This window comes from Rhamphochromis longiceps, linkage group LG9 (genome assembly GCF_057381845.1).
Source record: "Rhamphochromis longiceps isolate RC_006_pf linkage group LG9, R_longiceps_female_GT1.1, whole genome shotgun sequence".
Classification (NCBI taxonomy): domain Eukaryota; kingdom Metazoa; phylum Chordata; class Actinopteri; order Cichliformes; family Cichlidae; genus Rhamphochromis; species Rhamphochromis longiceps.
The window spans coordinates 24,430,877-24,458,678 of NC_140565.1; the positions used below are offsets into that span (position 1 = coordinate 24,430,877).

Genomic DNA, 27,802 nt, shown 5'->3' on the forward strand with positions numbered 1-27,802 from the left:
GGAATATTGGGTAGCACAAAGCATTAGACAAAGCATAGAATAGAATAGAAAGCTAGAATAGAAAGCTCTAGAATAAATCCAGAGCTTACAGTTTTAAGAGCTGTAATATGACTGTATTTATAACTGTAACTCTGCAATATTTCTACACAAAAACCTGCAAGGTTTGCTTCTTACAGTTTACAGATCTTTCTAAACACTTTTATATTACACTCATCTCTGGGAAATGCAGCTGAGGAATACCAGGGCTTTTACTGCGAACTGAGAATCCTGGAAGCATCCACTTTTAAATAGCGCGGTTTAACTGGAACGAGATGTCATGTGAGAAACGGTGCCAAGAGATGAAAAATGCTGCCATTCTCTCAGACCGTGTGATTCATTGGGTTTGGTGACACAGGGGACAAATGATGAATAAAAAGCCATAACTTCAGTAATAACTGAATGTGACACTGCTGTGCTCACTGGCTGTAAATGTTGCAGAAAGCAGCCTTAAACAGCCGGCACTCCGTTTTGTTATGTAAAGCCAAGTAGTAAAAACTTGTCTCCTCCTTTTGAAATATTGAACGCTGAGTAAAAAAGTAAAAGAAGCTGAAGCACACTGAGACAAATAAGAGGAGCTTTCAGATAAACTGCTGATCAAAGTCTACTGGGTTGTTTCTGAATGTGGGTGGAAGCTGCCAACTCGCTTTCTAAAGCCAAACGACCAAATATATGAGAATAAATCTTTTATTTGTGGTGTTGCTGAGGCAGCTGATCCCATGCTGCTGGACTGGATGTCACATGTGACGGGCTCAAGCCTCACATGACGGCGTCTCACCCGGGCTGTATCCTCGGGTGATGTTAACGTTTCAGACAGACAGCTTGAGGATTTTAATCGTTAAACGCTGCATGTTTTACTTCCTGCTCTGCTCTGAACTCAATGACAACGTGATGATTATGTGATTCATTAAAAAAACAAACAAACAAACAAACAAACAAACAAACAAACACAGTTGAGTTCTTTAAAACATGTTCTTTAAACATCCACAGATGTTTTATTGGGACCAAGTACACTTTTGTTGTTTACTTAGTGACTTTTACTATGTCAATGTGTGAATCGAGGAGGGGTTGAGATGCTAAATCCATTTCCTACCTCATGTAATGTAGCTGTGACTCAAGGGGACTCCGCCTACTGATTCCTCTTTTTATGTTATTCTTATGTCTTATATGTTATTTTGCTAAATTAAATAATTAACTAATTAAAACACTAACATTTGTCAAGTTGTTAAGTTTACATTTATTTATAATTACCAAACAATAAATAAATTAAATTAATACAAATTGATATCTTTTATCTCAAGAGAAAGCCAAACCAAATTTAATTGTACTTTCATGTATAATAACAATAAAGATGATTCATTCATTCGGTATTGTTGCGTTTTCCATTGTCTACTGGACAATCTGAAGGCATTTTTTTAAAACATGAGATTGTTTAATAAGGTCTTTTTTATTACTCCGATTTTTATAATTCATTAAATCCTGACATTTACTTTAGATTTGCCAAAAATTAGACACTTTTGGAGAGCTGTGTCAGGAAGGAAATTCAACATAAAATATGTGCCAAATCAAATACGTGGATCATCAGCAGAGGCTCGGGTTAACAGTGCGACCGCTGGTACTGTTGACCAGCGGGGTGCCGGTGGAAACTGTGGGACTGTGACTAGTAAGGTTCCTGCAGCTTAAGTCAGATTTTATACTTAAGGTTTTAATAATGCCGCATCAAATTTATTACCAACACAAAAATCAAACAGCATTAATTAGTTACACTTGGAGACACCAGCTGTTTGTTTCTTGTGGTTGTGAGAATCTCAACAAACATTTTTTATTTAGGAATTTACTAGAGTATCTCTATAATTTTGAAAACAATCCTTATTTTTCCGCATACAAGGCCTTTTTTAAGCAGCCTTCTAGTTTATCCACCATCAAAACCAGCTGTTTTAGCTCATCTACCGTTAAGTCCGCCAACGCCTTAAAACTGCTTTCTTCTGCTGCTACAATTATGGATATCCACTTTCTATGACATCATACAGAGCCAAGAATAGAAAAACTGTGCGAAACAGTGTTAAGATAGTCACTCATATTACCTGTACCTATGTTGACTTTGCCATTTGAAACTTTAGCCATATTTAATATAAGAATTTAGCACTGTAGATAGTGTGTGTGTATAGTATATATTACCATGGTAAATATATGACTTACAAATTAACAAAGAAAGGCATATCAAGTCTAGTTAGATTAGAATCTGCATTAATCCAATAAACTGGTGAAAGTAGGCTGTCTTATAGGAACATGCAGGCAGTTTCAGCCTGTAACATCGAGGCTCTAATTTGCCTCCATTCCCATCATGGCATCGTGCATAGTTTAAAACACTTCCTGCACAAAACACACCGAGTCTCATGCACTTTTGCATGGTTCCAGTTTCAGGTCAGTTTGCAAGATCCTCACTTTTTCAGATATCGCACCTGCCCTGAGCATTCCGTTTCTCTCTTTTTTTAACTGTATATTGAAAATATAAACGTCAGTGTCAGAAAAACTAAGGTTTTATTTTTAGGCCAATGAATTCGCTGCCTTTTGAGACCATTCAAGGACCTGCACGAACTCTGTCATTATTAGCGTTGATTTATGTCTGAGTAAGTGAATGCAGGAGCTACTGAACAGAAATAGTGACAACTAGGCCTCCTACACTGCGCCAAAAAAATGAAAATAAAAAATGAATACACTCAGTCTGACTGCGCCTGCTTGTAACGCATAAATAATTTAAAAACAGTTTTCAGCTTCAGTTGTCCTTCTCTTCCCTTTTCCCTGGTGTTTTGCAACCTTTTATGACCTCTCACCATCACCCATCGTGGATATTCATAACACACATGTAGCTGAGCATAAAATATATTATTCTGTTGCATCAATAGGTAAAAGAAAAATATATATATACTCCACAGGGAATCGCTGAGAGATCCGAAAACTGAGTCAAGTGTCATATAAAATGTCTTTCTGTAAATAGAGAGAGGAGCTGTAAAGGAATGGCAGGAATGTTAAGTCTGTTTCTAGCAAAAAGAAAACAATATGCGAACCGCACACTGATGAGTGACGACTCCAGGCAATGATTTTCATTCCAATATACATACGCAGTGGTTTGGAATAAAACTCCCCATTCATTTATTTCTTTCTTCTTTCAAACGTTGGATAGCATCAGAACCTGTGTCTTCGAGGTTAAAATGCTGCGCCTGAAAAGGCTGTTATATAAAAGTAAAAGTATAAAAGGCCCCTGCCCATTAGGTCAAGCCCAGCCATGCTTGAATAGAGGGACTGTGAAAAGTCAACATTTTTTCTGGTCAAGCCCATGTGATGTGGTGTGAGAGGCATGCTCAAAGGAATGCCTATGCAGTGAGGGTTTCCCTTGTATCGCTGCTGCGGCTCTCTGTGGTTTTAGGAGAGCAAACCCAGTGACGCAAAGTGCCATCTGTGGGGTAGAGACAATACAAGGCCCCTCAAGGGAATAGCAAGTGCCCGCTGCTAATATTAACTTACATCAGAGAGGGTATGACAAAGCAGGAGCAATAAGCTGCCGCATTTTTATATAAGCAAATGTCAGGTTTGCTGCTCTCTGCTGCTGAACAATCTGTGCCGTGGTATTTTTAGGGAGTCGAGTTATTTGGTTTGTTCTTTCATTTTTTTGCTGTGTATGGAGAAAATTTTTAGACACACCCATCCGCACATTATCACAAGGTTTACACTGATTGTTGAGCCGCACTGATGAACACTTTCATTGCTAGTTATTTTCCCTGTTAAGGAGTGTGATTTTTAGTAATCTTACAATTCACAGTGTGAGACTCGAGTCTTACTAAACTAAACTGCACCAAAAAAAAGACTGCATCGTGATACCTACTGACTGAGGGGATGGATTTTGGAGCTCTATTCTTTGTCTCCATGCTACATTCCCATTGGCTGAGTCACGATAAAAGCCGGGGGAAACCTGTTACAACAAACATTTTATTTTCTGTGCTTCACTTTTATGTATTCTGCTTGGGTTTGTTTTAGTTTTACCCCATCTGGTGCCAGTAGATAGCTGCCCTTCACTGAAACTGGTTCTGCCAAAGGTTTCTTCCTTTTAAAAGTGAGTTCTTCCTCCTCACAGTTACCACAGCTACTCTCGCTAGTAGAGGATTCTGATTGCTGGGGTTTTCTCTTTTATATTGTAGGGTCTATGCCTTGAAATATAAAGCATCTTGAGGCAACGCCTGTTGTGAATTGGTGCTATATAAATAACTGGACTGGCAATCTAAGGTTGCACGAGTGTTACAAAGGCCCAACTCTGAACCCGATTTACACAGAATGAGCGTTGACATTGGTCTTCTTTTTTTTTTTTTTTTTTTTTAATTATGGACATCCTAAAAAAATAAAATAAAATAATAATCACAATCATAAGAAAATTAATAAATACAAATAAGCTTTGCTTTGGAAAAGAAACAACAACAAAAAACCACTCAAGAACTTTTTGCTGAGCTGTACTGAAAGTGTGATGCACATCACAAACAGAAACCTTTTTGAAAAGGTCCAAATTTTAATTTAAAGGTGAACAATCTCCACTTTCAGACCATGGGTGACCAAAGATATCACAAGGAGGTTTTTGTTGCAGCACCATATACCATGTACTGCAAGCAATATCACCTGACAACTGCCAGCAACCAATCAAAATCAGCCAGGGAACATTTTTCCCTTGTGACTGGTTGTGGTTCTCGGCTTGTGTCTGGGCCTGCGCAACTGAGGCTTGACATAGGTTACCTGATCCACAAATTTATGAGCCAACTGTACAAATTCACCTAGGAACCACTCGGCAACCAGTTGGGGAAACTTTTTTCCATACCAACCAGTGGTTGCTAACCTGTCTCTACGTAAATCACGTAAACATTTGAGGACATCCTTCAAAAAAAAAAAAAAAAAAAAAAAAAAAGGAATCTCAATATTTTGGGGGTTTCTCACTGCTGGTCAGACAAAACAGGATACTGGAAAACATCACAGTGGCCATTTTTCACAATTTCCTGATGTTTTTCCAGCCAAATGATTTGCCCCGACAATATTTCAAGTTAATAGGCAGTTGCAGCTGATAAGAAATTGAAATGAGTGATCAAACTTAAACAGCCAAAAAGAAGAAAGAAAAAAAAACTCATCCCCACACTGTTCGACTGCCAAATGCTTTCTGGGAAACACTGCTCAAACAACAAAAACAACACAGCAATAACTGCTTTGCACCAACAATGACCGCAAAATAAAAGCCAGACACATCAGCCTGTTTCCGGTCTGCCACCCACACACCAAATGCACACAATGCCCCCCCATCCTCTGTGTCTCAAGCAGCTGAGACAGCGAGCCAGGAAGGTTATTTTTAAAACTTTATCTCAACATCTGACTTCCCATTGTTTTCCACATTTCTGCACTGATCCAAATGTAAACAGTAAACATCTACGAGTGATCTGCTGCGGCCACAGGGAGAGAAAATTTCTGGGGTGGAGGTCCATGAGTCACGAATACTTGTGTGTCACTACGCACTGATCAATTATTGACATGTGGTGTTGAATTAAGACGATATGATGCTGCAGCAACCCCCCCTTCTTCTTTGCACCTCCAGATGACTCAACGGAAGCACACAGAGAGTGACAACTCTCCTGCGGGGTCAACTCACCCCCTCAGGTTACAATATTAAATATTCACGCCGTACCTTTGCATAATTCACCATGTCAACATACCAAGGAAATGACTTGGAGAAAAAGAGGGCTGAATGCTTTGAATTGAGGACAAAAGCTCCAGAGCATTTTAAACAAACTCCTCTTCAGGCACAGTGAAGCTGAAGGCGGTTTTCTGTGCATGATGCAAGTGAGTCCCTGCAAGACTCTGCAGGGATCAAACAGGGTTGCTAATTCAATAAAACAGACATGAATCTAGAAGTATTCAGGGCTTTAAGCTGGCTGTCTGCTCCCTGTGTCTGCCACAGCCTGATGGGTGTATCCCAATCTGAGTGACCCGCCAGGCTCGTTTTCTCTGCCAGGAATGTTTCAGGCGCATCTCGCCATTGTTTAAAACACTGAAAAGCATGTCGCTCGCTCTTTGGTGCCAGTTTAACGGTTCTTCCTCTGTCACGTGATCTCGATGCAAAAGAAAAGAAAAAAAATTCCAGAGCGGCTACTGAAGCCCAGCGCACATGGCGGCCCTCTCTAACAGATGTTTTTCGTTTGTGCTGCTGCAGTCTCTCAGTTCAGAGGCACAGAGCCAGAGAGGTGATTCATGATGCGAGCCTTCTTGTTACAGTCAGCAGACTGAGAGACGGCTCCAGGTTGAGAATAAACACGAGCCCGGCTCTGTTTTGGTAGATTTCCTATTGTTACGATATGATAAAGCTGTAGAAGAAGACATGACAGATGGCACAGATTGTGTGCTTTTATATGTGATTTTGTATATTGGAGCAAGGGGACTGGGCCTGTGCTTTCTCCTCCACACTCACCAGCCGGCTCATTTTCATCCTAAATGGAAAGCTGGTATCACACCGAACGCTCCTGCAAGCCTGGAGTCATTCACGTCTGCAGCTAAATGTGCTTCAAAGCGGGAAATGAGGTCACATTTTAGCATTAATGGACGGCGGTGAAGGTGTTCGCTCCCCTGGTTTGATGCTCCATTTAATCATGGCAGGAAGAAGGGAGGCAAACACTTCACAGCTCACCTGCCTGACCTGATTACACCTCTTCCTGCATGATCAGAGGTGACACAGCATCACAGCGTGTGACTTTGGGTGTGTTTCCCCTGCAAACGTTTTCTGCTTTTTTTTTTTTTTTTGGAGATACAAATCAGTGTGCTGGGCCTGTGTGACAGCAAGGAATGAGGAATAACACAGAATCCAGATCTGAATACTAGGAAAAGGGTTTTCTCTGCTACAGCCTGGCAGCATGCTCTAAAGCCTTGAGTTATGTAATAGTGAACACAGTGAGCTGCAGGCCTGAATGCACATCTTTATATTCCAGCAAAGCCATCCACCCCGTCTATTCTTACTCTTCATATCAAGCGAGATAACACACTATTTTGCATCAGGTCTTAGGCTGAAATAGGTGCACTTTAGGGGCAACAGGTGCAATTATTTTCCCCTTTCCTCTGCGCATATTAATGCATCTGGAGGTCTGAAGGGATTTTAAAAGCTTTCAAACATTACCAGCGGAATTTAAGGTGGATTGCATGCAGCCTTGGCTCTATAAAAAATGCATCCCCGTTCAGAGATGGTGCATTTCGCCTCATTAGTATCATTCTTTATTAAATAACAACAACAATAATATTACAGTCTGTGTGGCTGTAATTATCCATCCATCCTCAACAGGCTCACACCGTGGCCTTACCTCCTCCAGCACATTCACTGTATTCCTGCAGCTCTGCATTCGGGTGGTGAAGCTGGATGTTGTCGGGGAATTGTAATCCTCTGTTGTCTCCGAGAGAAACTCGGACACCGATATTTGATCCGGCATCCTTTAACTGTGAGGGGGTAAATGCCCACAGGAGGGTTGGCGATGAATGCTCAGAAAGACAAAACCATGTAAGATTTAAAAATAGATAGAAAGCACGATGGGGGGACTGTACGGCCGATGGAAAGGCTAAGCCGATTTTTCCCCCTGCAAAACTGCGTTAAACTATCGAGATGATTAAGACGTCTTCTTCTCCTGTGACTTCTCAAATGACTTCACTGTTCCCCAAGGGCCCACGGCAGGAGGGAATTTACCAAATATTTGCAGGCTGGGTCCCCCTCTCGATGTGTATTTAAAGCGAGAAGATGTCTAAAAGCGACACATTTATAAATAGTGTCACTCTGCGTCTAACTAAACCACGGAGGGAAAAGCGGCGTAAAGAATAGCGGATGCCCTCATTATGCTCTACAGATGTGCAAAAAGCCGCTTGTTGTCAAAACCGCGCGACGTTACCAGGCTCGGTTTAAATTTTATCATAGTCCACGGTCTGCCGAGTTCGTCTGGTACTTTGGTCCCGTTTTCTTCTGTCGTAGTTTAAGGGTTTTTTAAAAGCTAAACGCTGCCGCAGACACATTCACTGCCACTCTCTCCTGCGCTCGGAGCTGCTCAGAAGCGCTGTCAAGCTTGCGCTGAGACAAAGCGCGACTTCCTGGCAGTAATTTCAATATAAAACACCAGCTAACGCTTTTACATTACGTAAATGCATTTTTAATGAATGGAAAAGACTATATATATATATATATATATATATATATATATATATATATATATATATATATATATATATATATATATATATATAAAAGGCGGTAAGCTTAAAACGTCTAAATATGTGTTTAAGAGACAGATAAGCACAAAAATAACATTTATCATCCATTTTTGTTCAGATTGTTGTCAGTAGAGCTGACGATAGCTTGATTTTCCTATCGTGAATTTTCAGTGTACTAATATAAAACGTATCATAGCGGCTAGTAAGCATTTATAAGGGGAAATGTGTTCGTGTCACATGATTTTTATACTTTTATTTTGAAATTATATTCTACAATATCCGTTTTTTCTGTCCATAAACTGAATGTTTTACAAATATCTCTCCCGCCCACCTCGCCTGGTTGACTAGGACGGGGGGCTGCTGTACGCATGCGTGATCTGGACTTAGTAACTGCAGAATGGTCAATCGGTGTAGCTGTAGGCCTGAAAGGGAAAAGAAATATGTCCACAAACACACGAGTAATTTTTATTTTATGGGATGTTTTTATTCTTGGGTAATATTTTGTAGACTAGAAACCCGCTGTAGGTTCACTTAGCTGCCATCAAAGGTGGAAAAATCGCCAGTTGACTTAATGTCCTTTGGGTTTCCAGTACAGTATTTTCCAGTTTAATTTCAGGATTTGCTCAGTAGCAGCTTTTTAAGTTCACTTACGATTTAGTACCAGCAAATATGTCATTGCATTATTTCCCTAATGCTAGTATTGCTCTGTGGTCCTTGTTCTCGGTTTTTCTTGTAGTTTAGCTTGTTAACTGTCACCTGGGGAAAATGACTAGTGTTACAATGGTTTTTTCAGGGAAATGTGTGTCAGTTTGAAGGTCATCTGTTTGAATATAAAGGTAGGATTAATGTAATAGAGCCTGGTAGACATTTTGCTATTATTTTTATCTGCATAATGTTTGAGGCAATGACACTGATTCCCAGCCATCCCAGGATGACTAAATAGGCCCACTAGGTACAGGTCCACGGGGCCATGATCGGGGGGTTCTGGTCCAGAGGACTGCACTGGTTACAAAACACATCTGCAAATTAGTCCTCTATCACTTTTCAGGTCATAATGACAAGGGCAAAGTATAGTCTATTAACTCCATCTAGTTTTTAGTTAGTAATATTGACTTTCACTTCCTTTTTAAAACTGCATAAATCTACTCCATGAAAGTACCTCTGTATGCAGCACAGGGCATATTAAAGCATAAGCAGAAGTACAGATTACATTGATATTGTTTCAATCGGGAAAGCCCTCCTTAGTCTCTGGTATACAAACCCAAACACGAAGCGCCACCTTGTGGGCATGATTTTGAGTTGATATATATATATATATATAGCTTTTGCCCCACTGTTTCTTCATTTTGGCTTTTTGTGTAACTGTGACACGATGTATTGTGTGTAGTATGTCACGTCTTGCTGTTCATCTGAGGTTATACTAAAAAGTGTTATTTTTATATTATGTCATAATGTGTAAAGTCTTAGAAATGAAATACTTCATTCCTTATGTATTTTTATCACGACTGTCTTATTTTTTACTTTGTTGTAATCCCTCCGTTTATTTCTTGGTGTGTGCTCCATGCAGTAGTAATATCAACTTAAACTGAAAGTTTATTGAAAACGTTTTATTTTGGTTTTATTTTTTTAACCGCTGACCGGAAGTTCTGTTTGTGACATCTGCGGAAAACGTTAGCTAACTAGCTAGCTCATAATAATAAGGTGCGAGGCAGGCAAGGGAAGATTACTGTCGCTTTTAAGGGGTTTCGGATCATTTTTAAGAACCAGAAGACAGGAAACAGGGTGGATACGGTCCCGGAGGGCGTGGACACGCGTGTCATTTCTCTTAAAGCTGCCCTTTACGTGCTGCGGAACAAGCAACAAGCTGTGCTCAGACTGAATGGCCGAGGGCTTCTCAGGTAACTAATGTGCAGTTTTAATAACAGTGACTCACAGGAACCTGAAGCAGCCTAAACCGACTCTTAAATCACTCTGAAGTACTGACTTTAGCAGCTTCGCTAACAGTTACACACTCTCTTGCTAGTTGTGTTAGCTGGACAACCTTAAGCAGCCTAAACATAAACTTTTAGCTGACGCAGTTTTCTGTTCACTTGCTCTGGGTTGCTAATGTTAGCTTAGCATCTCCGAGTGATCGTGCAGTTCGTGAATGAGGTAACGACACGTGACAGCCGGGGAACTTTGAAAGGCAATAGCACGCCAGATGATGGTACGCGTTGCTATCCATAAAATCGAGAGCTGTCATGCTAATTTCAAACTCCATAGTTTCATTACTTGTACATATACTGACCTTAAGGTTTTAAATTGCACACAAGAACAGATCGTCCCCATATAGTTAAGGCATAGAGTCTGGGTTTACTCTACTCAACAGAACTCTTGATTTTGGCCATTTGACATACCGAAATGTATTTTAGGGTTTCGTAAACAAAACGGTATTGCAAACCACAAAAAATGGTCATGATAATTTTACACCGGCGGGTGCAAACATTTTTCCACATGCAGGAAAAAAAAATCTGTCTATAACATTATTTGCTCATGGCAAAATGTTATTGCACTCTTTATTTGTCCTATGCAATTTAAAATGTCATCTCATAAGTAAATAGATCACAACGATCCCCGAAATTCTTGCAAAATGACAATAAATGATGTTGTCCTGCCTAGTTTAAAGTTTTAAGTGTTTTTGCTCTAAATATATTTGATGTTGCTCATAACTTGGTTCTGTTTTCTTGTTGCAGACCCACCTGACCTCAATCCAGATCTGACGCAACATCAAACGTCACATCAGCACAAACCCAGAAGAGGCCGACCCAGACACAGCAATGACAGACACCTCAGTAACAACAGTAATGAGACCTGTCATCAGTATGGACCCTTTAATCAGGGCACTAATCCCCCTTTTAGCCATAGATCAAATTATGAAGATCATCATCGTCCTCCTTACCAAGGAGGAGATGAAGGCAGAAGGCGAGGCAGAGGAAGAGGATGGAGAGAAGGGAACAGAGGAGGTTCTGTGCCATGGCGGCAAAGACCTGGAGGTGATCCATACGGTGGCAGCAACAGATACATGAGTGGTGTCCATGCTTTTGCACATCCCATGGGTGGTGCTGATGGACCCAACTGGCGGCGAGGAAGTGCAAACAGGGATACGGAACAAACTAATGAGGACCAGGATGCCCAGGCTAAAAAACCAAGGAAGTTTAGTCAGGAGCAGCGAAAGGGAGAACATAATGGCAGTTGGAAGGAGAACAACACCACAGTGGAGGATCAAAGGAAGAGAGAAGACTCAGAGTCCCAACATGACAATAATCAGAGGAAACACACTGACCCAAAGCGACGGCAAGGACCAATCAAACCACCCAAACAACCATCACAAGAGGAGCCAGGCTCAGAGAAGGGAGCCAGTGGCCAAGATGACTCTGATCAGGGGCGAGCATCTCAGGATTCTGCAGGCAAAGGTGGAAGAGGCTCAGGAGGGAATGCTCCCCTTCAGGCCAGAGGGGGGAGAAGAGCAAACTATCAAAACTACAAACCTGGTCAGAGGAGCTGGAACAAGATGCCAAAGAGCAAAGAGACGCAGACAGGTTTGACTCTTACTTCTGTAAAATGTTGTCTGGCGATCAAATTCCCCAACTTATTTTACATTTCTATCAACGTTTTACATTTTTATATTGTTACAGTTTTGTCAGACACAAAATGTTTAATCAGAATTTATTGATTTTTTTTTTTTTAGGAAACCTGGTTTCCTAACAAACTAACATAAGTTAGTTCAAATTTCCCCGTATTTTGCTGTTAAGTATTTCATATTCACTATATTTGCAGAAAACATTCCTTTTTGGTTGTTTTTGGAGGATTTTTTTTGTCCCTTTTTAGTAACTCTAGTTCAGTTAGTTTTAATATTGGGCCTGAAACCAATGTTTAATGTTATGTTTTATTGATTATTTTGTTTGTAAAAAGGCCAGAAAATAATTAAAAATGCAAATCAAGCTAAAAAAAGCCCAAGCCCATGTTTTATAGTGCTTACTTAGTGTAAAAATCTTAGGATGTTTGGTTGGAAGCAACCTGAATTATTGATGAGTCTGTCAGTGAACTAAAGGACATACGAGCAGAAAGTTTTGGATAAAGCTCTGTGGGTGGAAACGAAGTATTTGTTGCCATCTTCTGAACCTCTGATCTCTTCCTCCGCAGGGTGTCTGATTGAACAGCTGTCGGAGGAGAAATACGAGTGCATGGTGTGCTGTGACGTGATCCGGGTCATGGCGCCGGTGTGGAGCTGTCAGAGCTGCTTCCACGTCTTCCACCTCAACTGCATCAAGAAATGGGCTCGATCGCCAGCCTCACAGGCAGACGGTGCGGCGTGTGAACACAGTGTTTACTCTGTGTGGGAGCATTTTAGTGTAGTCTGTGTACTCAGCATAGCGAGCTCCTAACAGTGGCTGGTACTCGGTGTTCAGGGATGGTCACTGTGACGGTAACTCGTGCAGTGAAATTCCTGCTGCTTCTGCAGTGCATTGTGTTACATTGAAAACGGAGAGGCCAAGTGGATTTCTGTTATTGTTCCCATTATGAATCTGCGCTATACAATACAACACGTCACCTTCTGTCCTTCATCATAGGAAAAAAATATAGAAAAAATGTTTTAAGCTACATTTAAGGCTAAGTGATTTTTACTTTAGTGCCACAGATGAAAACAGGATCTGAAAATGTGTGTACTGGGAAAGCACATCCTTCCCAGAGGGTGACCCTTTCATTCAGCGTTATGCAGAAAGGAAAAATGGATGCATGTATGTTAAAGTTCAGCTTTTTTGTATCAGATTCAGCTGAAGGTTGGCGCTGTCCAGCCTGCCAGAATGTTTCAATGAAACACCCGACCTCCTACACTTGCTTCTGTGGTGAGTATTTGTTTAATTCAAGCATAGATATACACCACTGCTGAGAAATGGTGATGAACTTGCTCTCGGGTTAGACGATTTAATGAAATTGTTATCATATCCCACTGACTCCTTCCCAAAGCTTCGTTACGTTAAGTTTGCCACAGAGAGTGATGGGAAGAGTTGTTCCGTTTGTTTCATTGGCAGGTAAAGTGACAAACCCTGAGTGGCAGCGTACTGAGATTCCCCACAGCTGCGGTGACATGTGTGGGAAGAAGAGAAGTGGAGTGGACTGCAACCACCCCTGCAATATGTGAGCCTTAAAAACACAAGAAAGCTGCTTCTAGCTTCAAATTACGTTATTAAAAGACGGTAGGGCTTCAGAAGTTCATCGATAACTTTTAAGAATGTATTTCTTTGTGAGGTTTGCTGTGAAACTGTTTTTATTTGATGCAATTTTTAGGTCTACTTGATGGTACACTGTGGGAGCATAAGCTGTTATATTTTAAGAGACAGATTGCATGTATGGGAGATATTTTATTTAAAGTTCACCCCAAACACTCCCTTTGTGGTCATATCTCTAAAAATACTCTTACTCGCCCCACAGACTCGTGAAGCCTTTGACAGACTGTAGTTTCTGACTGAGCTTGTTATTTCATTGCCAATAAATGTATTTTATCTGCATTTGGGGTTGGGGTCCTTGGTAGCAGATGTAAAATAAAATGGAATTCAATTGCAGGCAGATTTTATAGATGACTTCAGTGGCTTCATAAACTAGTAACTCTCACTTTGCAGCCATGTTGTTAATGCTTGTGGACATTTATTTTATATATATATATATATATATATATATATCTAAATTAATGGGGACTGAGCCATATTTTAAATATGATTCATTACTTGGACTTATTAATGTATTACAAGGCTGGTAAGAATCCTGTCTTACCAGGTTTGGTTAGAGTAACTCGCACACCTGCTGTTCACATTTATACTTCAAACCCGTACGTTAATATGTTCTTTGTCTTCTCAGCTTATGCCACCCTGGACCTTGTCCTCAGTGTCCTGCCTTTGCAACGAAATCCTGCATCTGCGGGAAGACGAGGTACTCGACCTCTGATCACATGTGAATCTGTCTTTTTATCCTTTTGGATTTTACTTTAAATATTTCTTAATTCTAATTAAATTATGTCTCTCAAGTCAACCAGTGCGCTGCGGTCAGGCCACTGTGCTCCAATGTGACAAAGTGTGTGGTGCTGTACTCAACTGTGCTGAACACACCTGTGTGCAGGTGTGCCACAGCGGGACCTGTCAGCCATGCCAGCTGCAAGTTCAGCAGGGTGAGTCTCACTTTGGTGCAGATGAATAGCTGAATTTAGCTTATGGAACATTTTAAATGTAATGAACTCTTTTGCTGTTTTTATGGGCAGTTTGCTTTTGTGGCGTGACCGCACGGGAAGTCTCGTGTGGCACAGATAAAGCAGGATTTGATGGTTCTGGACATTTCTCCTGTGGAAAAATATGTGGGAAGTAAGTCCAACTCTTCAGCACTAATTCTGCCCATCTAAAGCTTTTATTTTGCTCCTATCACAGCCGCGTGTATTTAACTGCTCTTTTCAGGATGCTAAACTGTGAAGCCCACCGGTGTCAGCAGGCATGCCATCGTGGCCCGTGCAAGTCGTGCCCGCGCTCACCAAGCCTGGTGAATACGTGTCCCTGCGGTCAGACGCCGCTGACAAAACTCCTGGAGCTGGGTTACTCTGAGCGACGGAGCTGCTCCGATCCCATCCCCTCCTGCGGGAAGACCTGCAACAAACCCCTGGCCTGCGGCTCGAGTGGTGAGAAGAAGTGCTGTTCTGTCATGTCGAAATACTCATAGCATCAGTTAGAATTAGGAAATGATTCGAGCCTCATTAAGATTGCAAAAACAGGATCTGAAAATGTGTGACAGGTGACGCTTTTCAACAATATGTGCTGTGGCAGGAGAAAACAGGTTCTTTTCTGTCATCTGTTTTAAAGTAATATTGATAAAATGGCGATGAAGCTTTTAAAATCCAGAAGAAAGCCAGAGGAAGTTCAATGAGAAAACGGCAAACATCATGTCACTAAAGCTGAATGAATTCCTTGATCTTTCCCCTGTAAAACATCCTGTTTTTTCTTTTTATTCTCAATCTTCAACTGGCTTTTGTTTCTAAAAGAAAGCAACTGCTTTCTTCTCTGTGGCCTGTTGTGGTTGTGCAAACAGGATGTACATCATGTTAGGCCTGTTTTTGTTCTTGCAGCCTGACGTGAGATAATGAACTTGTGTTATTTCAGACATCATCCATCTGTGCGAGAAGCTGTGCCACGAGGGCAGCTGTGGGCCCTGCTCTCTGACCTCAACTATCAGGTGCAGATGTGGCTCCAAGACTAAGGTTTGCAGAAATATCAGCAGCTGTGTTTTTTCTCAGTTCCATATTTTTTTTTATTTTGAAGACACTGAAGATTTGAAAGATTTCTCCTTTACTTTCCAGGAGGTCCCATGTGAGAAAATCCAAAAAGAAGGTGAGGTTTTAATAAATATGAGTATAGCCCACCCTGAGCTGCCGTCCTGTGTTTAAATCCTGACTTTTGTCTCTCCAGAGGAGCTCGTCTTCACTTGCGAGAAGCGCTGCAACAAGAAGCGCTCCTGTGGCCGACACAAGTGTGGGGAGCTTTGTTGTGTGGTGAGTGTTCATTGAATCTGGGTCAGTGTTTTCGACTTTATGCTCTCTGTTCTCACACACACATATACATTTATTTTTCTCTTTCCCTGACTGGTTCTGACCCCAATATTTTTGTCTCACCCGAACCAACTAACCATTGTTATTGTCCAGAAGAAAGTGTGTGTTAAACATAATAGCTGTTATCTCAATGAAATGCAACCATGTGACACACATGGCTGGTTTAAGTGAGATGGTCAGTGAATTCCCCATCTCGTCCTAAGTCAGAGCTGCACCCATTCAGCTCTCCTTACACACAGAGGTGTGTATGTGACACAGAATCATTGTAAACCAGCAGGATTATGTGACAGGTGCAGCAGGGATGTTACGGATGTTAGTCTGACTTTGTGCCATCTGTAGAAACAAGGTTTGTCTCAGCGGTGGGCAAACCATACCACCAGAAGAGTTATTTTTAAATAGCTCTAGACCCAAAGAGACCTGCATGGAGCATATTTTGCTTTAAAGTGAGTACTTACTTAACCAACGTATTTGTAATGTTTGGTCTGTTCAACTTAATGGTTTTACCTGCTATAACAACCAGCCCAACCCAACTTTGGGATAAAGAGTATGTCTTCTCTTATCTTCTATATTGTTATTGCTGTGTTGCCTTAATTAAGTATAAATTAGCCAATCAACATTATTAGTAATTGTAATGTTTTTTTGTTTTGTTTTTTTACCACATGTGAACAGCGGTGTGGCCCCACTTATATCTTAAGTGGGCTACACCAGTGAAACCTCCTTTTTGTCAGTGTAAAGAACTTTAACGACAAATTTAATCCCTGAGATATTTTTAATATCAGAAAAAGAAGCCAATTTCAAAACTGCAAATGGTGCCAAGCGGGCCATGTTTTAATCTTAGGCGGGCAGATTCTGACTCCCGGGTCCTAATGTTTGACACTCGTGCCCTAGGGAGTCATTAAATGCATATTAATTTCACACTGACTGCAATCGTCAGCTGATAGCAGCCAGTCTGTATTTGATTTATGCATAATTTAGCTTTTTAGTTAACAATTCTTAATTAGATTGAGGGTCTGGCAAATGCAAAGCCGGCAGGAAACATCTCGACACACTCGCTGCCTTTATACAGTCACGGCAAGCACTACAGGAATGACTTGCTGTGTAATTGTCCAACAACATCCAGCTGACAGACGAGCAGTGAGGAGAAACAGCCAGAATAAACAGTAATAAAGGAAATGGGTGGACATTAGTAAGAAGGAAAGAATAGTGAGGATATGTTACTGGGTTGGGATATGACTGAATTTGAAAGCTGACTTGCTTTGTAGCTCTTAATTACTTTGCATCATGCGGGGGTGACTCTACGTTTAAATTTCAGCTTGCAGCAGCCTTCTGATAAGAGTGTTTTTTGAAGCGCGTGAGGTGATGTTAATGTTTTTGTCCGTGTGTTTTCAGAGCGTGGAGCACAAGTGCTCCATGATCTGCGGCTACAAGCTCAACTGTGGCCTCCACCGCTGCCAGGAGCCTTGTCACCGTGGAAACTGTGAACCCTGCTGGCAGTCCAGTGAGTATCGAGTTCACGAGCCAAGTCTCTGAAGTACCACAGATTTATTCTGTCTCACTAATTTGAAGCTTTAGCTGTATTTTGCTTGGCGTTAAGATGCCACGAGTGTGTCACGAGTCCCACTGGGTTTTTAGGTTTTGATGAGCTGACGTGTCACTGCGGGTCCACGGTGCTGTATCCACCCATCCCCTGTGGAACGAAGCCACCCGAGTGCAAAAACGTGTGCACGAGAAGACACGAGTGTGACCACCCAGGTGGGATTTAGCTGTAGCTCCTTACATCAGGGTTATTGTAGTTTGTGTGCTTCCCAGTTAGATTTGAAAATGTTCAGTTTTAGTTCAGTTTTCTTTAGTTTCAGTGACTCAGTCTCAGTAAACATGGCCATCAAAGACTCATTTGTATGTTTTAGATAGTTTTAGTTTAGATAACCTCGGTTCACACAGCAGCTGTATCGAATAACTGTTAATATGCTCCTGACATTTGCCTCTGATTTAGTGTTTCACAACTGCCACAGTGAGGAGAAATGTCCTCCCTGCACTTACCTCACGCAGAAATGGTGCATGGGAAAGCACGAGGTAATGTTCCCCGAGCCCACTGATGGCACGACTTGTTTCCTGTTTTTGTTCTTGCAACTGAAGCGACACCCTTTTCTCTGACTCACAGCAACGCAGCAACATCCCGTGTCATCTCCAAGACATTTCTTGTGGCCTAATGTGTAATAAAACGTTGCCCTGCGAGACGCACCGCTGCAAACGCATCTGTCACCGGGGAGAGTGCCTGCCAGAAGGCGGCTGCCAGCAGCCCTGCACGCTGCCTCGTCCAGACTGCGGCCACCCGTGCGCTGCTCCCTGTCATAAAGGCAGCAGCTGTCCACGCACCACCTGCACTGCCAAGGTACAGAGCAGTGCCACTGAGAACAGCTGGACTTCCAGTGGCTCAAAAACAGGTTACAGAGTTTGTACAGATGTTCTCTGTCACATCAGGGCTTGGGTTTTTCAGCACATTTTCCCACCATCAAAAGTCCCTCCTCTCTCTAATAACTTATTTCCCTCATGCAAATGTTTAGTGAATAAATTCAGTGTCACATCTGCTCAATAGTCCAGCTGTGAACCCGCTGTTTTTGCATGAAGGCTGAGGACATGTGGCGCGGTGCTGTGTAACTGTCATAAATGGTTAACTTGGAACAAATAATAACACATCAGTGGCAGGCTTCAGACTCCAGAGGGAGGCCATTCACAGCTGCACGAATTCTTCGTGTGAACTGACCTGACCTTTTTTTAATTTGCGTATTTGTGCTCTTACAGAAACACTTCTTCTCCAGGGAGGAGAAATCTAATCCTTTGTGTCGTTCGCAGGTTGCGGTACAGTGTGAGTGCGGTCGTAGAAAGGAAACCGTGGCCTGTGCAGAAGCAGCCAATTCATACCAGAGGTCAGCTCTGCTCCCATGTGTTCAGCTTTTTTTTGTGTTTTATTCTAGACCTCGTTTGGCATTTCTCTTTTTGGCAACATATATATTCTGTTATAGCTGTGAAAAAAACCCTCAGTCTTCAGGCTCCTGTAAAAGCTCAGATTCAAGGAGTTCAGTGTTTTTTGAGGAGCAGCCAATCAGAAGAAAGCTGGCTTAAAGTCAGAGGAGTGTTAAAGAGCTCGTTTCAGACAGTGGATGAGCTGAAGGGCACCACCATGGCCCAGTTTAATAATAAGTAAAGATTATATTAGACTGTGAATGATGCAAAGCTACTAATGTAGCATCTAGGAATAAAATTAGAATTTGAAACGAGCAACATTTATCCGATATTTTTGGTTTTGTTGTGCAGGTATGCTGCCATTGCCATGGCCAGTAAGCTTTCGGACATGCAGCTCGGTGACTCCATGGATATCGGCCCGCTGATCTCTAAGAAAGAGCTGAAACAGACGAGGTAGAGTGGTGCAGGGAATTAATGATTTAAAGCTCGAACCAGAGGTGTCAAACTCAAGATGTGAAACATTTGCTGAACAGGATGTTCGAGCTTAATTATTTCAAGATTATTTGAACAACAGGCGAGTCCTTATGTGTGATGGCCAAGATGCAGCTCTTGTTTGAAAGTAATTATGTAAATAATTTCCTGGAGAGGGCCAGATTTCGTTCTTTAATCCATTCAGTGGATTACTTTGAACTGCAGCTGAGGTGTGAAAAGCAGTCATCCTAGAAATGCGATGCTTTCTCAGGCTCGAGTGCGATCAAGAGTGCGCCACTTTGGAGAGGAACAGGCGCTTGGCGGAGGCGTTGCAGATCGACTCGTCTTCTGACCCCTTCAACGTTCGCTCCACCTCTGCGTACAGCGACAGCCTCAAAGACGACGCCAGGTCTGATATCTGTTTTACTCCACGGTGACGGTTATGTGACGCCATGTTTGGGTTAATATTCAAAGTCAGAGGGAGCGCTGCACTGAAACTGCAACTCTGCTCTGCTTGCGTTTCAGAAAAGACCTGAAGTTTGTCACAGAGGTGGAAGAGGAGATCAACAATCTTGTAGAGCTTGCTAATAAGGTACGATCTGTATTTGAGTCTCCTTTTCCTGTTTAGGGGTGAGGTGTTATTTAAGAGCTCTAATGTGATGTAATGCTCCATCTGGTGGAGAATCTGGGAGACTGCTGTAGTCCCAAGTTTTTAGTGGTGAAGCATTTTACTGAGTCACTCGCATTAGTCAGTATATTTGCATTCAAGTCAGTGCAGCATTTGTACATAATTACCCCATAAAACATTTTGTTTTAAACTGAACTTTAACCCTAAGTTTTTAAATTTTTGAAACTTTAATGATCATTAATATAACATGTATATCATGTTCTTTCTAGTTAATTAATGTCATTTGCTCCGTTTAGCCACGATTTCTTTATATTTTAGTAAAACAGCTGGGCTTTAAGCTTAATGTGAGAAATACCTTATTTATCCCAAACTTTGGTAAAAAGCTGTTAGAGCAGCCAAAACATTAAACACAGACTCTAGCTTAAATAAAGTGGAGTAGACGAATAAAATAAAATGGCATGATGTAACAAAATACCTCAATGTACAAACTACAGAGAAGAGAGGAGATAAATTTAAGAAAAGGGAAAAGATAATATGAAATTTAAAAATAGAAGTTTTAATTTGATAAGGTAAAATGTATAAAATAGAGTAAAACACTGTATAATGCATATGGAGCACTTAATAAGTAAACCTTTAATGAAGGTTAAACATAAAAACATAATAATAATAAAAGAAATCAATAAATGGATTAAGTACAATAAGTCTAAAAATAATATATGATGATTTAAAATAAACATGTAAATAAAATGCAAGAAAAGGTCAAAATTAGGAAGAATCTCAATAAAATTCAGTGACATGCTATATAAAAAGTTTCGTAAAATACAGTAGGGGGCTTAGTATTAAAAAATTAAAAGAAAATGAAGGTTTAAAAAGTAAAACTATTAAAATACAAAAATATGTTATGTTTAAAGTGGCTCTGTTGAGCACACGAGCTCAGTATTGTTGCTTGCCATTTGAAGCGGAAAGTCTGGATTTTTATGGAATGGCTCCTCAAGTCGGATTTCCAACTCAGGAAGTTGGAGAACCCCCACCAACCCCGACTTCACAATCCAAGATGGCAGCAGTGTGTAAATATCAGTAAAAGTGTAAAACCTAGGAGGCAGTAGTAGGTAATGTGTACTATCACAGTGTTTGTGTATTTGTGACTTGCTAAATAAGCTGAGCACTGAGCGCGCTCCATCCAGAGCTGCAGCCGGTGTTTAAACGGCTTTATCACGAGTGATGGATGAATGGCTCTGGTTTGTTAAGGAGCAAAACAAAAAACTTTTCTTTTATTTATTACAAATGATTGATTATTACTTTTATTACTATCATTTCTGATCCGCATGGAGTCATTAAACTTGGTGTCAGCCCGAGGTGGAGACAGTGGCCCTTTACGGCTGTGTCACTAACAGCTTATTTAGCTTCATTATTTTGTGCCCCAGTTGTTGTATTTTCAGCTCTTTTGTCACAGTTTCCAAGCTCAAATAAGCGAGTAGGAGACTTCTCGGGCAGGTGGAAACGTCTCCACGTATTTATTTATTTCTTCCAGTCCTCTGTGATTCACCGAGGCTCTCTGAGAGACCGACATTACTGCTTTGATTTCTTTTCCAAAGGACTTGTTTATTACTTAGCGGAGCCTCTTTTTGGAACGACGGGTCATGAATGAAACCTTTTTCTGCCCGGGAGTCAGCTTAGTGAAATGTTTTATCTTATTTTCTCAAGGCATGTTGTGCTGACTTCACTGATTTCATTTTTTGGGCTCTTTCTTCCCTAAAAAAACGAGTTATTAAATCTACTCCTCTGCTTAAATTTTGCTAAAATCCCCTCCAACAGCCCTCTGGCAAAGAAAGCGATTCAGTTTTGTACCAGCTGTTGTTCTCTTTTACTCTGAAAAGTCAGGTCAAATGTGCCTACTGACCCGTCTATATAAAATAGGCCACGCGTGCACTACAAGCTCAAAAGTACATGGACGCTTCAACTCGTATGTATAGACATTAAGCTGCTGCTGTAACAGCCTCCACTCTTCTCCCTAAACCTTTCACATGATTTTTTTGGGACCTGCCTGCAGGGATTTGCTCCCATTCAGCCACAGAAACATCAGATAGGGCAGCACAGATGTTGACAGACATGAACTGGATCACAGGCCAGTTCATCCCAAAGGTTTTGGATCTAAGCCCCCCACCAAATTTAAAAGAAAACAAACACATTTCTTTATGGACGTGACTTTTGGGCGTGAAACAGTCACGTTGAACCAGGAGGATCCCAAACAGTGAGGACAAGGCTGAAAGTATTTATGAAAGTGATAGATTTGTATCACTTCATACCAGAGGTCAGCTCACAAAACGTGATTTGTACTCACGTTTGTAGTTTGGAGCAAAGTTATTATAGTAAAGTTATATTAAAACAAAATAAAAAGTTTGTTGTCCTCAAATCAGCAAATAAAATAAAAAGTAGTGTTTGCTAAAAAAAATAAAATAACAATGAGATAATACTTGAAAAAGTGATTTTAAAAAAAGCAAAACAAGTATTTTTATTTTGTGATTTTATTTATTTATACAAAAACAGACATTAAAAGTTAGCATTGTTTTTAAGATGCATTATATCAACACAAATATAAAAAACAGAAATAAAACAGAAAACGGCATGTACAGTAAAATGGAAACATTGAAGGATGATGATAGTAATAAGACAGTAATAAGACCCATTCCAATGATCAGTTGTTTTTATTCCCGGTGGCAAAGTGTTTCAAATTTGTGGACCTTTAATTTTAAAAGAGGACCGACCAAATGTTCTTTTACATTTGGTAACATACAATCTCATTAAATGCTCCCCTTGTGGTTGCAGCTTTACCTGCTAGAGTGACTGAATTGGGGCCATTTAAAAGCCAAGAAAACATGAAAAATCCAAGCGCAGGATGTTTCGCAGCTGGACAGATGTGTTAATGATGTGCTACCCTGTTAGCGAAGCTGCTCCACTGCCTGTCCGGTAAGCGGTGCAGAGAGTAGTCGGGGTTATCGATGATAGATGACGGTTTGTTCAGCGACATCCTCGCCACCTCTGATTCAACAGCTTGCAGCCAATCGCAGAGCCAGCCTTCCCGATCAGTTAATTCAGTCTGCTCGTGATATCAGCAGACCACAGCAAAGTACACTGAGCTCCCCACAATCGTTATGAAATGGAGCCTGTTAATCCCCTTCTTGTGTACAGCCTGTGCAGGAAATGTCCTTAACTAAACACAACCAGCCCGAGGAGACTGTGGTGCATGTGAACATCATGTTTGTTGAGACTAGTGTGTCTGTGGGACTGTGAGTCAGCTGCCTTCACTGTGTCTGGACTCTTATACCTGAAGCACTTGCATTTTGCTCCTGAAACACAGACTCCCTGCTTATTAATTCTCAGTTTTGTACATGTAGTACACTGAAACATGCAGGCATCTCTCTGTTCATAAATGCATACTTTCATAGCAGCGTTTGGTTATGCACTATAGATGAAAATATTGGGGGGGAATTTTCCACAGTCGTTAAAAAACAGATTGAGCCGACCGGATGAGCCTGAGAGAGCCTGCTCCAAAAGCACCGTCACCCCTGGATTTCAAAGAAGAGTGTGGAGCATTTAAAAGACCCTGATCACATGATCAGACCAGGCTATTATAGACTGCTATTATAAGGTCACAGCGGGTCCATTATGTAGCTAGTTGTGTAGGGCTTTATATGCAATTAATAAAATCACATGATTAGAGAGGCTGACTGCTGTGGTAAGGTCTCAGCAGGTCATCAGCTGGCACTGAGGTTAGAAGAGGCAGGAAATGGAGGGTGGAGAAAAGCGGTGGAGGTGGTGGAAACGCACTTGAGACAAAAGGCACTGGTGGTCACCGTGGTGATGGGTACACAAGGTCTGGGCTTGTTCCCAAAGAGCCAGGTCTGGTCAGAAAGGTCCAATGCAACAGAGCCATGAAATAAAGTCCAAGCAGGTGTAGAGGTGGAGAACGTGAGCAGTGGTGGAGCTCTGATAGCAAGGAGCATGGACAAGATGGGAGGGGACCCTCCAGCGCAGGGTCACCTGGGCACACTTCCTGTCCAACTTGGCTCTGGACAAGTTTCCGTCTTCTCTGCAGCTGCCCAAAGGCTCTGACAGACAGCCGCTATCTGTGGCATTACGACCAGGTGCTGAAGGCGGTGGCTAAGAGTTTTAGCTTCAGCCATCAGCACCAGCAAACACCATCATGCTTTAAAGAAGACTATATCCTTTGTGAAACCTGCTGTTTTCCTGTTTCTTTACTCTTTGCCGCTTAACTACTCACACTCGCTCTCTCTATTTTCTCGGCCGTCTTCAGCAGACAGTTCAACTTTTTCACCTGTTTTCAACTCATGATTTCCACTACACGGCATTTTCCCAGGAAATGTAACTTTTTCTAGTCTCACAATAAATGTTTGATTTTTGCAGTGAATGAAAGAAGCTTCGAAATGTGAGATTTTAAAAATTCAAATGCTACCAAGGTTCTTAGCAGGAGATATATTTCTTTAATTAACAGGGATAGCGCCTGTTAATGGACATCAGAAACTATAAGATGTGAACGGGCTAGACTGAAGCAAAACTGCTCCCAGCCCAGGTCAGATCAGACTTCAGTGAACAAATATGTACAGGAACACAACAAAAACGTCACACAGAAGTGAGTTATAAGTGGTCGCAGACCTGCTCTTTACTGCTATTGGTAATAATGACGGTGAGGGGGTCGATATAAGGACTAACATATACAGACATACCACTAAAAATAAACCCCAAAACTAAATTAAGCGCCAGATTAGACTTTTCTTTGTTTGCCTCGTTTCTGTCTTGTGACACTTAAAACAAAGCAGTGTTATTTAAGGCCTGAAGAAGAGATAAGAAACCAAAACAACAATCAAAGAAAGTCTGGTAAAATAAAAAAAATCTGTATTTGTGATTCTTCCCTGTCATCTTGTGACTGCAGACTTGAGCTGCGACCTTTTAGAGGTGCCCGACATCACCACGAATGCGGCTTTGTAGCTGAAATGCAACTAAACATGCGAAAAGCGAGCATGACCGTAGCCTTATGAAGCATCCGTTTCTGCAGGGAAAGCAGTCGAAGAGGAGCCACTGTTTCCCGCCGATGAACCGAGAGCATCGGAAGATCATCCACGAGCTGGCCGAGGTCTACGGCGTGGAGAGCGTGAGCTACGATAACGAGCCCAAACGCAACGTGGTCATCACGGCTCACAAGTGAGAGCGCGACTAAATATACGAGCGCCGTTATCATAGATGAGAAATGCGGTAATCGTGGAGTCGAGGATGTGCCTGTGTATCTTGTTTTGTTTTGTTTTTCTCGCCCAGGGGGAAGTCGGCCTGCCCGAACTCAACCCTGACTTCACTGATAGAGCGAGAGACAGCTGCACGGGCTCCTCCTCCCATCGCTCATATCAAACAGCACAGCAGCAAGTAAGTGTTAATCTGTGGTTAGAGAGACTCTTCTATACGACTCCAAAAATGTCCTTAAACAACACTCGGAGACGGACTGTCTTACTTTCATGCTGCTGTTTGTTAGTGTCTTTCGCTGCCTGCTTGTGATTCTTCTTTTTGTGTTTTCTCATCAATTAATCTCCTGCCAGGTCTGCCGGTGGAAGCACCTGGTCGAAGATGGTTAAAGAAGAGCCCGCGATCGATTATTTTGACGTCCAGGACTGAAAGTAAAAACAAATCTTCTGCCAAAAAGTCCAAAACTCGTTTCATTTGCATTCATCTGAGACCAATAATCATAATTTCTCTGGCTTCTTGTTGATAAAAAATAAATGTTTGGAAATATTTCAAAGCTGCAATGGTCTCTGGGGAACTCTCACTCTTGTTATATGTGGGAGGATGAATTGAGCCCTTGAATTTTGACATTAAAGTCCATGAAGACTTTCCCTGTTTGAAAAGCTCCTGCGTGTTTTCTTTGCCTCCCTGGTATGCGTTTTAATAAAAAGCGAATTCTTCCCTATTTAATGGGTGCAGATGTTGATATGAAATTTAATACATCGGCTCCAGAATATCTCCGATGTCCACATTAGGTGCTCTATCGCTTACTCAGGGTTAAGTCTGTATGGCAGGGATGTGTTGTTGTTCTTTCTGCAAGGCTTCAGGAGGGCGGGTGGGTAAGAGTCAGTGGGCTGCATTGCATAAAGAAAGCTTTGCTCCAAACACAACTATGACCCAGATGTGGCGCTGCACTTTGTGAAAACTCTTCCTGGGTAAAACGTGAAGGCACTCGGAGGTCGAGCTGATGCAGCAGGATGTGTGTCGTAGATGAGATGAGAGCGTAGATCCTGTTCTCCAGCTAATGGACTGTTTCACCCACTGCTGCGGCCTGTGAGGTTAGGATGCTGAGTCAGGCAGACTCCAGCACTGAGTGGACACTACAGGATGGACAGCTACTCGCACACTCTGTGTTTGCCGACTTAAAGGTTCTCATTGATTAAGGCCTCTCCTCTCTATAGGTACATGCTAATGGATTTCAGGATACTAACCAGCTTTCTGTACAGATGTTCTCATTTTATTTTATCACCTTTATTTAAGCAGGAAATCCCACTGAGGTCAAATCTCTTCCACAGTGGAGACCTGGCAGCCGCATAAATAAACACAACATGATGGATAACATGACAACTCACATTTTCTCCATAACTATATTTGTTTAAATTCAATAATATCTTTTTTTCTTGTAAGGGCTTTTCAAGATTTTTTTGCATCAATGACATTTGGAAAATACACATTTAGGTGTTTACTTCTACACATGTTGTCAAATTGGTGCATAAACAATGACTTTTAACACATTTAGAAATGAAGGAAGCTCACGAGATGAATAAATGTTCCTTTAATGTTAGTAAGCAAGTGGGAGAAGATTTGTTGCTGTTGTTTATAATTTATACTCTAGTTTTTTTGTAAATTTATGCTTATCCAACAAAATCTTTAAATCAAAATCTCAGATTATTAACTGAAAGTTGTTTTTGTCCTTTTTTTGTTGTTGTCAGTTTCAAGTTATCTTCTCAGCGTTTTAAATTTGTCTCAGACCAACCACGAGTTAGCGTTATTAAATGACCTGAAATTTTGAGTTGCACATGTCAAAATAAATAAATAACCCCAGTGCGTAATATTAATGTACAATGGTATATTTACTGATGAGAGATTTTTAATGAAGTGGTCAGAGCAAGACTGTCCTGGGTTTGAATCCACCGCCTGGCTCTGTGCAGTCCAGCTTCCTCCCACAGTCCAGAAACATCCATGTTTCATTAACTGGACCTAACTGGTTCGAAATTGGCCAATGGGTGATAACGGGTAATTTATGTGTTAACTTTACTACTCTTGAGTCAAATTAGTACTCATTCACTGACAAAATTCAACATTTAGATATTTGAACAAGTGGAGTCTGGTTTCATGATGTTGCTCTTTACATTTTTCACTTGTCCACTTCAGCAGCACCTGCATACACCAAACTATTCAATTATTTTTTCAAGTTTCAAGGTTATTCATTTATATTGCACTTTTAAAAACAACAGTTGTTGACCAAAGTGATTCCTTTCAATCCTGAAGGTTTCTTTTTTTTCTTTTTTTTTCCCCCATCCTGAGTTCCAGAGTAGAAACACAGCAGGAATAGACTTTTTCTGGCAGTTGTCTGTATTTCGTGATTCATGAAGTGATAAAAAGATATTCCTAATATGTCAGCAAATACCCCTTTTCCACATAAGTGCCAGTGTTCAATCTAGAACTGGTTCCATGCATCCTTAGCCTTAAAAGGACCATTACCAGTGCCAGAAACCTGGCACCAGCAGACTGCTGGGCCACAT

General features: G+C 41.3%; 2 protein-coding genes across 2 annotated transcripts in view; one reads left to right on the forward strand and one right to left on the reverse strand.

Moving 5' to 3' along the window:
- The window catches only part of asap1b (ArfGAP with SH3 domain, ankyrin repeat and PH domain 1b), an 86,081-nt gene extending 77,932 nt beyond the window's left edge, over positions 1-8,149 (reverse strand). The window contains exon 1 of the mRNA XM_085418975.1: positions 7,410-8,149. Coding sequence (XP_085275101.1) covers positions 7,410-7,535 — 126 coding nt within the window. The 5' untranslated portion in view covers positions 7,536-8,149. The remainder of the gene's footprint in view (positions 1-7,409) is intronic.
- Positions 8,150-9,951: 1,802 nt separating this feature from the next.
- nfx1 (nuclear transcription factor, X-box binding 1) lies at positions 9,952-25,900 on the forward strand. The gene is made up of 23 exons (XM_085418976.1): positions 9,952-10,199; positions 11,034-11,879; positions 12,484-12,645; positions 13,110-13,187; positions 13,374-13,479; positions 14,197-14,268; positions 14,364-14,503; positions 14,594-14,693; positions 14,784-15,001; positions 15,480-15,577; positions 15,677-15,707; positions 15,786-15,868; positions 17,315-17,423; positions 17,558-17,677; positions 17,919-17,998; positions 18,087-18,317; positions 18,779-18,852; positions 19,241-19,342; positions 19,632-19,769; positions 19,886-19,952; positions 25,063-25,208; positions 25,320-25,424; positions 25,595-25,900. Exons 1-23 carry the CDS (start codon positions 10,181-10,183, stop codon positions 25,668-25,670), a joined length of 3,201 nt encoding a protein of 1,066 aa, XP_085275102.1. The 5' UTR covers positions 9,952-10,180; the 3' UTR covers positions 25,671-25,900.
- Positions 25,901-27,802: the final 1,902 nt, after the last annotated feature.

Coding starts and splice junctions, on each gene's coding strand:
- nfx1 (XM_085418976.1), top strand. Junction 13,480..14,196: donor TGCAACCACCCCTGCAATAT/GTGAGCCTTAAA, acceptor TTGTCTTCTCAG/CTTATGCCACCCTGGACCTT. Junction 19,770..19,885: donor AGCCTCAAAGACGACGCCAG/GTCTGATATCTG, acceptor CTTGCGTTTCAG/AAAAGACCTGAAGTTTGTCA.